Genomic DNA, 10,409 nt, shown 5'->3' with positions numbered 1-10,409 from the left:
GTGAGGTCGCGCCAGGGGGCCGTTGGCACGGGCAGGGGCGCCAGCGCGCCAGCCGGCCGGGACTGCTCGTGTTTGACGTGTTGACAAATAGGGCACTGCCGGACGTAGTCAGAGACGTCGGTCTTCAGTCCGTCCCAGATGAAGAGCTTCTTGATGCGCTGGTAGGTGGTAGTGGCGCCGGAGTGGCCACCGAGCGCGCTGTCGTGCAGCGCACTGATGATCTTTGTGCGCAATGCTGTGTTCTTGCTGATCCACAGGCACTCCTGCTTGCGGATGAGCCCTTTGTAGAGTTCATAGCCATCATTGTCGGGGTTGTGGATCGCGAGGCGCGCCAGGCGATCCTGCGCATCGGCGTCCGTGGCGTACGAATTTTCCACCTCCTGCACCCACGTGGGCTGACAGATGGAGAGCGCGTCGAGGCTGAGTGTCGCGCCCACGCGAGAGAGAGCATCCGCAGCTCCGTTTTCGCTGCCGCGCCTGTAGCGGAACTGAAATTGCAGTCCCACCAGCTTGGCCATGGCCTTGCGCTGCAAATCAGTGACGAGCTACTGATCTTGCAAGTTGCAGAGGCTTTTGTGATCCGTGACGATGGTGAAGGGGCCCCTCTGCAGGTACGTGCGCCATTTCTCGACGGCCATCATGACGGCGATGAACTCCTTCTCGTATGCCGATAGCTTCTGGTTACGCACCCCCAGGGCTTTGCTGAGGAACGCCACGGGATGCCCCTCCTATGCCAGCACTGTACCCATGCCTGTGTCACAAGCGTCCGTTTCAATCACAAACGGACGTGCAAAATCTGGGAGCGCGAGCACTGGCGCGGTCACCATGGCGCGCTTGAGGAGATCGAATGCCACCTGAGCTTTTTCTGTCCACTCAAAGCCCTTCTTGGTCAATAGACTTGTCAGTGGCTTGGCAATGATGCCGTAGTGTGCAATGAACTTGCGGTAGTAGCCGGTGAGGCCGAGGAAGCCGCGGAGCTCAGTGGCAGTTGCAGGAACCGGCCATGCCACCATTGCTTGTGTCTTCTCTGGGTCCGTGGCTACACCTTGCTTGGAGATGATGTGGCCCAGGTAGGAGATGCTGTCTTGCGCGAACGAGCATTTGGATTCCTTCGCGAACAGTTGGTGCTCCCGAAGCAGAGCGAGAACGAGGTGAAGATGTTCCAGGTGCTCGTCCAGAGTTTCACTGAAGATCAAAATGTCATCCAGGAATATAATAACGAATTTACGCATGTACTTGGCGAAGATTGCATTCATAAGGTACTGGGACGTTGCCGGCGCGTTCGTCAGTCCAAACGGCATGACCTTGAAGTGAAAATGGCCATGGTGCGTCTTGAACGCCGTCTTCTCTTCGTCGCCCGCGCGCATGCGAATCTGGTGGTAACCCGCGCGGAGGTCCAGCTTGGAGAAGAAGGCCGCAGCAGCCAACTCGTCGAGCAATTCATCGAAGATGGGCAGGGGGAATTTGTTCTTGACCGTGGCGTCGTTGAGCCGGCGATAGTCGACGCAAAAGCGCCAAGTGTCGTCCTTCTTCTTGACGAGGAGCACGGGCGCGGCGAACGGGCTCATGCTGTGCTCGATGATGTCCGACTGGAGCATCTCCTGAACTTGGCGTTCGATCTCGTCCTTCTAGAGTGGCGAGTAGCGATACGGGCGCGAGTTTGCAGGGCGCGCATCATCGACGAGGGTGATCGCGTGATCATAGCGATGGTGAGGAGGCAGGCCCTTGGGTTTGGCAAACATGTCTGCGAAGTCCGTCAGAACACTCTGCACACTTGGAGGGATTTTGTTTGAAGACGGCTCGGGCGCACGAAGCAGGTCCAGCACGGCATGTACCAAATGTCGTTGCCGGCGTGCCATTTGCGCAACTGCTCGGGCTCGATCTCTTCCACCTGCTCGTGCTGCTTCGGTCGAACGCCTTGCAGGGTGATCATGGCGTCGTGGTACTCGAACGAGAGCGTCTTGTCGAGCCAGTGGCAGCTCATGGGGCTGAACTGCTCGAGCCAGTCCATGCCGAGCACGCCGTCGTAAGCACCCAGCTCCAGTTGACGCATGTCGGTGGTGAAGGTGTGGCCCTGAATCCACCAATTCAGCCCTTGTACCATGCTATTGCAGGTCATGCACTCGCCATTAGCCACCCGGACTTCCACCGGGGGTACAGGAACCATGGTGGCGTGCACGCGGTCGGCGAACGCCTTGGACACGAAGCTATGCATGCTCCCGGAGTCCACCAAAAGCAGCATGACTTGGTTGCCCACGAGTGTGCGCAGGCGAATGGTGTGCGGCGACTCGATGTCGGCGACCGCATGGGTGGAGAGCACGCAGCATTCCGGCTCCGGTTCTTGATCCGCACGTGTGTCGAGCTGGTCGAGAGCATGCACAGCGTCGTCGCTCAGCACCTCCCCATAATCGCCGACCTGAATCGTCAGCAGCTGCGTGGCCTGCTTGCATCGATGCTCGCGGGAGTAGCGGTCGCCACATTTGAAACAGAGTCCGTTGGCGCGGCGATGTTCCCGCAGTTGTCGCTCGCGTGCCAGGTCGTCGTTGGGAGCGGCCGCCCCGCCTGGTCGGGGCATCCCCACTGCTCGAGGAGGAGGCTGTAGCGGCGGCGGTGGTGGTCGTCCGGCCGGAATGATCCGCGGCCGAGCATGTTGCGTGCCAGCCTCTTCTTCGACAATCCGGGCCAGCACAGCCACGCGAGTGATGCTCGACGGCTCCTGAAGGCGAACCGTAGCCCGCAGATCGTCACGCAAGCCCAACAAAAATTGTGTGATGAACAGCTTGGGGTTGAGCGACGCGTCAAGGGCGAGCAGATGATACATGTGGGTCTCGAACGCCGTTCTGTACTCCGCGACGGTGCCGGTCTGACGAAGTTGTAGCAGTTTATGCATCTCTGTCTCGAATTCGTTCGGAGCAAATTCGGTGATAATCGCTGCAGTGAACTCCTCCCACGTTGGCGACCGATGCGTCTGTCGGTACGCCTGGTACCAGCGCGCGGCGTGGCCGTCGATGTAGAGCGACGCTGTGGTGACCCAGCTGTGCGGAGGAATGCGGTAGAGGTCGAAGTAGGTGATGCAGCGGTCGATCCAGAGGTTGGGCGCGTCGCCGTCGAAGTGCAGAAAGTCGTGCTTCGACGGCTTTACCATGTACTCCTCACGGTGCCCAGTGTCGCGGCCTGCCATGAACGCGTTCATCTGCCCCACGCCTGCGTACGGCAGAGTGTGCCGCGTGGGGAGCAACGGTGGGCCGTTGTTGGCGAGGCGGACGGCGGGGCCTGGAGGGCTCCGCGGACGTGCTCCAGCGATGTCACCGCAGAGGCTTGGGTGTCGCCGTCATGGTCGTCGGTGGTGTTCAGTCGGTGGCGCTCGGCGGTCGAAGAAGGCGGAAGCTCGCGTTGCTGCTGCCGAACTTCATCGACGTCTGCTTGTGTAAGATCCAGCTGCTTGCGGATGTTCGCCATATCCGCGGAGACCTGCATGTTGAACGCGATCTGGGCCTAGCGCTGCTTGTCGCTCGCCAGCGTGGTTTCGTCGAAGCGCTTCAAGAGCGCCTGCAGCATGGTTTTGAGCTCTCCCGTGGATTACGACATCTGGGCGGAGGGTTTGCTCTCCAAATCCGGCCAACCCTGCCGGGGATTTTGCGCGGACCTCGCCGGAGCAAGACCGCACCCGCAGTGGTGGGTGTTACGGTAGATCGAGAGGATGTGAGGGCAACGAAAATTTGGGTGGGCAGCAACCTAGCTCTGATTACCAACTGTCACGAACTCATCTACGCTGGATCGGATCGAGAGGGGAAAGGGGGATGAGTCGAGACTTGGGAGAGAAGGTTCCTTCCAAGGGAGGAGGCAGATACAGGGTAGGTGAGGAGGGTTCAGAATCTGTTTCTACACACGCACACACACTATGGCACCAGCTGGCTAAATAGTCGTGCCCACACTTGGCCAAACGCCTTACAGGTGGGTCCGTGCCAGCAGGCAGCGGGGCCCACTGATTCACACGTCCACCGTAGCAGCTCCTGGTGCTGCCGGTGTGACACTTTGGCAGGAGCAGGCAGGCGCTTGTCAGAGGAAAAAACATTCTCGAGCTCATGGGCTTCCATGGTGGCATCTTTTTTCCATATCCCGTCAGACAGATTCCATGTCCTTATTTTGAAATCAGAAGAATGTATATGCACGCTGCGGCCTGCAGCATCGCTGATAAAAATGAGCTTAATCATGCCGCTGTCAGTGACACAGACACGGCGTGCTGGATCAGGGACCCCTGGGTCAATATAGAGACGACGAGTGTCCAGATCTGCTGGCATTGAGACATAGCGGGGCGGCTTTGTAAGATCTCCATGCACGCTGACAAACAGCAAGCCGAGGTAGCAATCGACCCAGCACAAGGAATTGCCAAAGGGGATGACGAAGTCGGTATTCCAGGAACCATACAGAAAGTCAGGGACGTCCTTGCCATAAGGCATCTGCAACGTCCTAAGAGCATCTCCAACAGCCGCGCTAAACTAGCGCCAGGCCGCAAATTAGGCCGTTTTAGCGCACGCGCAACGCGGAGGGTGGCTCCAGCGGGCGCGCAAAAACCGCGCGCGCGCTACAACGAGTTGGGCGCGGTGTCGGATACGCTATCCCGTGCGGTGTATTTGGGGCGCCCGCTTCCACACGCGGCACACTCGAGCGCTCGCGCCGCACTCTCTCCTCTCCGCCTCCTACGACCCACGCGCGCGCGCCGGCGCCGGACTTCGCCATGGACGCATGCACCGGCACCCCGCTCACCCCGTTGTACAGCCGCGACCCCTCCCCCGCCGCTGGAAACCCTAGCGCGGGGAGCGTTGGCGTCGCCACCGGCGGAGCTCGGCGGCATGGGTGGCGGTGGCCTTGGCGGCATGGGTGGCGGTGGCCTTGGCACCATGGGTGGCATGGGTGGCTTCTGAGGTACCATGAGCGGTTTAGGTGCTATGGGAGGGATGGGTGCATCTCTGGCCGCCATGGGAGGCATGGGTGGCTTTGGAGCACCCCTCGATGCTATGGCCGCCATGGGAGGCATGAGTTTTGCTTCTCTCATGGGAGGCATGGGTGCACCTCCGGCCGCCATGGGCGGAATGTCCTTCAATGTGCCTCCTCACACACATTCCCATGAAGATGCCGTAAGATCTTGCCAACACCGTCGGAGCTTCACATGATGCGGTGCGTGATGAGGAGAGGGAGGAAGATTCATCTTCGGAGGCAGAAGAATCATCTTCGGAAGATGATGAGGACGAAGACGAGGAAGAGGATTGATGTGTCTTTCATTTGTGTCTTGAACTTGATTTGCATTCTAAACTTGGTTGGATGAACTTGTGGGCATGATTTTAAACTTGTGGGCATGAACTTTTATTCATCAACTTGTTTGTGTCAAATTTTATACGTCATGTTCATTGCATTTTGAATGTTTCAAACTCATTTTGTGTCCAAAATGCCATATATACAATGCAATGCCTGGCGAGTCGCGCGCGCTGTATTTTTGCGCGCTGCTGGAGCGGCGCGCGCGTGCTGCATTATAGCGCGGCTGTTGGAGCCAACGCTCGCGACCGCGCTAAACCAGCCGAAGCACGCGCAGCATACTGGTTTTTTGCGCGCGGCGCGAAGCGCGGCTGTTGGAGATGCTCTAAATTCCCATTCCATGGCCTTCCCAGGCGCATAGTGCAGCAGGGAGAGCTCGCCCCATGAATAGAGCTCGGCCACTGTGAACTCCTCATCACCGTAACACAGCAGGCCGACGTTATCACTGTTCACCGTCCGCTGTTGCTGGTAGCGGTACGGGTGGAAGAGCTTGTCCACTTCCGGGTTCACTTGCCCACCCTTGAAGCAAGGCGGGAGCCGCCTTAGGGACGGGCGCTTGCCTGGGCGGCCGGGGCCGTGTAGACGAAGTAGTCAATGGGGTAATAGTTGGGGCAGCACTGGTCAATGTGAGGGACATAGGTCTGGAAAAGTATGGAGCGGCCATGAGCCGCGAGGACGGAGGGCGGTTCCAACCAGTGGCGGAGCTAGCGGAGATTCAAAGGGGGGGCCAAAGGAAAAATATGCACCTTGGGGGGGGGCAAATGAGAACAATCTTTTTATTTTAAGGCTCTTAATTTTTTTCCTTCAGAAAATATGCTACAGCTGGGGGGGCAATGGCCCCCTCAGCATTGCATGTAGCTCCGCCACTGGTTCCAACAGCTTCATCTCTGGCCTGAGCCCATCTGGAAAGTGGAGGTAGAGACGAAACATGGCGGGGGCGGAGCGACCCTGAGGGAGACGACGATGGGGCTACCAGTGCAGGTCTCGGAGACCTCCGATGTCGTGTCGTCGGCGAATGCCTCGTCCCTGGGGCCCAGCAAGGTGCAGTGGGCGATGCAATCCAGCATCACCCAGGGCAGGTCAGGGATGGGGGTGTCCGGCGGCTGTTCGTCTCCACCACCACCACGGCCGCCACTACGAGTCATGGCGCGCGGCGGAAGGCCAATTAAGATCTAGGGTTCGCCGTGGCCGTGGGTTTCATCGGAGCCGCGAAGGAAACAAAGGTAGGGAAAGGGCGTCCTCTGTGTATGTATTCCTCATAGACTCATAATATGTTTTTAGGGCCGGCCCAGCCCAGATCACTGTCCGGCCCAAATCAACCCCCAGCGCACGCAACAGAGCAACTCGGCCTTATCACGGCACAGGAGCATCACCCAGGTCCTACTACACCAGCCCAGCAACGGCCATTGCTTCATCCGCCGGGTGGCAACGTGAAGATCAACGTAGATGGGGAAGTGGCAAGGCGAGGTAGCGGGGGAGCGGTCGCCGTTCTATGCCGTGACCAGGAAGGAGTCTATTTGAGATCGTCGGTGGTGCTTTTTCGCCACATGCGGGATCCTCTTTTTCTGGAGACATATATGCTTGTCGGGATGCACTAGCACTCGCCTACGACCTGACGGTAAGAAACATATATGTGGCTTTGGATTCCAAGGAGGTGGTAAACGACATCAACCGGGGCACCGGAGGCCCAAATGCATCTATTGTCCATGAAATATTGAGTCATTGTAATAATTTTAGCTCTTGCTCTTTTGTTCACGAGCGAAGAAACTTTAATTTTGAGGCTCACAATCTCGCTAAATATGTTTGTAAGCTAGGTATAGGGCGTCATGTTTGGTTGGGCACACCTCATGACCCAACATGTGTACCTATGACTATTTCTTTGAATAAAGTCAGCGAGATTCATAAAAAAAAAACAGAGGACCGAACATGGACTCAAAAAAAAAAAACAGAGGACCGAACCGAAGCGAACGACCCGTAGCTCGGTCTCGGGGTCCGGCTCCAACCGACCCTTCTTCCTCAATCCTCGCCACTCGGTGCCGGTGTCTCCTTCCTCCCAAACCCCTACCTCCGGTGCCGCCGGCCCTTCCTCCTCCAAAGGCGGGCGAAAAATTCGCGCGGGCGATCGGCGAAGAGATGGCGGCGGCAGAGGGGGAGGCGAGCCGGCTGTTCCGCGTCCGGCGCACGGTGATGCAGATGCTGCGGGACCGCGGGTACCTGGTGCTGGACGCCGACGTCGACCTGACCATGGGCGAGTTCGTCGGGCGCTACGGCGACCCCGTGCGCCGCGACGACCTCGTCATCAACCGCGCCAAGAAGGACAACCCCGACGACCAGGTGCGTCCCCGACGATTTCCGTACTAGCTACTGCGTCGGCTGATTGACGGTGTTGGCAATGCCCCTCCAGATCTACGTCTTCTTCCCGAACGAGCCCAAGCCCGGCACGAAGGCGGTCACCAGCTACGTCCAGAAGATGGTGCAGGAGAAGGTCAGCAATGGCATACTCGTCGTGCAGCAGGCGCTGACCGCCTTTGCCCGCAACAAACTGGTCGAAACCTCTACATTCCGGCTCCAGGTCTTCCAGGTCGCGCTCTACATCCATGCCTCGTGCTCGTATGACTAATATCCAGTGTCTCTCGCCATGGGATCCAGTGGCTGACGTTTAATGTACCCCTGTCCTGCAGGAAGGGGAGCTTCTTATAAACATTAAGAATCACGATCTGGTCCCCGAGCACGTGCTCCTCACACAGGAGCAGAAGAAGACGCTGCTGGAGAAATACACCGTGAAAGAAACTCAGGTCATACAAATTTGCCAATCCTTCGCTCACTGTAACTGACCTGCTATTCTAATCGATGCAAGCATGTCATTATGTGAACTGTATTCCTGTTTGAGTCATTAAGCCGTTAATAATCATTGTGAACAAACAATTATAGCTATAATCTGTGACCCTGTATTCCAGCATACCTTCATATACATATATTCCAGATGGTTGTGTTGGGATAAAAACACATTATTAATTTGAAAGAAAAGGTTCCCTCTACTTCCTCAAGCTATAATTGACCAAACTAATTTCCTTCACACTTAATCCCAACTGGAGCATTTTATTTTATCCCATAACCTGGTTTTTTGTCCTGACAAACAGCAGTTTTGCATGTCAGTAATGCCACATAGGAGGCTGAGGGTTTTGTTAGGCCCCATGTACCAGGATCATATCCCTTAATAACGCAATAGTAAGGACACAATCATGTGCTCCCTCTGTCCCAAAATAAGCTTGTCAACTTTAATACAACTTTTATGAAGGAGGGAGTATAACCCTACTTGCAGAACTACTAGGGCATACATATCCTGATGTCTTCACTTATTTTCGGACAGAGGGAGTAGTAGATAAACCATTTCTGATAATAAGTATGTGGATGAATATCCTGGCTAGCGTTGGGCATAACGCTGTTAATTTACTTTCGGTATGACAACTTTTAGGTTATGTTGGTTTATTACCCTTATTAAGTCATTTTGATTCAACAATTATGGTTGGTTGTAATTTAGAAACATGTGTATTCTATATTGTCAAGTGTAGAATCAGGACTAACAACAAACTGATCATGTGTAAGACCTTAGGTGAGATGCTACTTTGATGAACATAATATGGTGTTGTAGTGAAAAGCTGAGATTGTGAGACACAGGTGGTAGCGGGATAAGCTAGTAGGATGGACACATCAGAAACTTTTTTAGAACTTAAAGAATGATGCTATATAGTCTGCTTCAGATGTGTTGCTTTCAGAGTTAATGTGTTGTTAAGGGTTCTTATATATATGAGCATTATGTTTCCCATAGGTTAGTGGTCTATGGGTGCTACTGACACTGGTCTGTTGTGTATTTTCTACAGCAGTACTTTATCTGTTGGATAACATCAGGGATATGTGTACTGGAATTTGCAACACTCATATCAGTTTCGGTGTACTTGTTCATTCTTGTGGGATGTTTGTTAAGTGTAAGAGGCGTAATGCTCTTAACTTAGTAGGAAGCTGCATTGGTCAAGTGTTAAGTGTTGCTTACCCCTTTCACTTGGTAGTGGTTGCACGTTTTGAAAAGTTTGGGCACAAATGTCCTTTGTTTTGTTTCTGCGACAAAACACTAGGAGCTCTTCCAATAAATGATATAAGGCGAAATGTTGTATGTGCACTAGTAAAGAAAATGCAGATATTACCTTTTATTGTTATAGTGGTACTCTAGGTTCTGATGATCTTGCTGTCTTGTGATGACGCAGCTGCCTCGCATTCAATATACGGATCCAATAGCAAGATACTATGGCATGAGGCGTGGACAGGTCGTGAAGATCACCAGGCCCAGTGAGACTGCTGGAAAATATGTGACATATCGCTATGTTGTCTGAGCTCCACTACGGGCCAGAGATGTTCTGCAAGCACTGCCAGTTAAAATGCTTCCTCCAATGCTAGCTCCTCAGTAGTAGACACTTGTTTTCTCGAGGAACGGAAGTACTTTCTGAACCGCCTTAGTGCTCTGTCTTTACATCTGCTTGTCAATTTGACATGACTCTGTTAGCTAGCATCTAGACGTAGATTTCAGTAGTTTTTCTTTTTCTTCTTCGACACAGCTAAATAGCTCTTTGCTACCTGAAATAGTCGGTCTAATTCGCGGAGTTCAACTTAGTGCTCATGTATTTATCTGAATGGTATGATCATGACTTCTGGTACCGTTGTTTATGTGACGAACAGAGAAAAGCTGGAGCATCAGGAACGTGGGATATCTGGAGTGCCGGTTTATGCATTCAACATATATCTGCTAAATGATGCAGTAACACGAGATTGGCAGCAGTGTGGCCAACCTGCAGCTAATTTGCCTTACCGCCACCCCAGTTGATCAACGAACCTTTTTTCTGTTAATAGTGCAATTGTAGAGATAAAACAGATATACGCAGAATTTACAAAAAGAAAAAACTTTAAAATAGATAGTAAAACCTTGAGATTCTCAAGCATTGGCATCTGGAAAGACCTAATCCCATTAACTTCAGAGAATATCTATACGCAGATTTCAGAAAACCAGAAAACAAGCCTGCAAATGCGAACAATTTTTTTAGCCG

General features: G+C 54.0%; 1 protein-coding gene across 1 annotated transcript in view; it reads left to right on the top strand.

Annotated features, from left to right (window-relative positions):
* Window positions 1–7,298: 7,298 nt before the first annotated feature.
* LOC119364695 (DNA-directed RNA polymerases II and IV subunit 5A-like) overlaps window positions 7,299–10,409 on the top strand; it is a 9,178-nt gene continuing 6,067 nt past the window's right edge. The window contains exons 1-4 of the mRNA XM_037630191.1: window positions 7,299–7,647; window positions 7,718–7,894; window positions 7,995–8,108; window positions 9,576–9,652. Coding sequence (XP_037486088.1) covers window positions 7,447–7,647; window positions 7,718–7,894; window positions 7,995–8,108; window positions 9,576–9,652 — 569 coding nt within the window. The 5' untranslated portion in view covers window positions 7,299–7,446. The remainder of the gene's footprint in view (window positions 7,648–7,717; window positions 7,895–7,994; window positions 8,109–9,575; window positions 9,653–10,409) is intronic.

This window comes from Triticum dicoccoides, chromosome 2B (genome assembly GCF_002162155.2).
Source record: "Triticum dicoccoides isolate Atlit2015 ecotype Zavitan chromosome 2B, WEW_v2.0, whole genome shotgun sequence".
NCBI classification, from domain to species: Eukaryota; Viridiplantae; Streptophyta; class Magnoliopsida; order Poales; family Poaceae; genus Triticum; species Triticum dicoccoides.
Note: the sequence above shows the minus strand (reverse complement) of the source record. Positions and strands in the feature narration are given on the sequence as shown.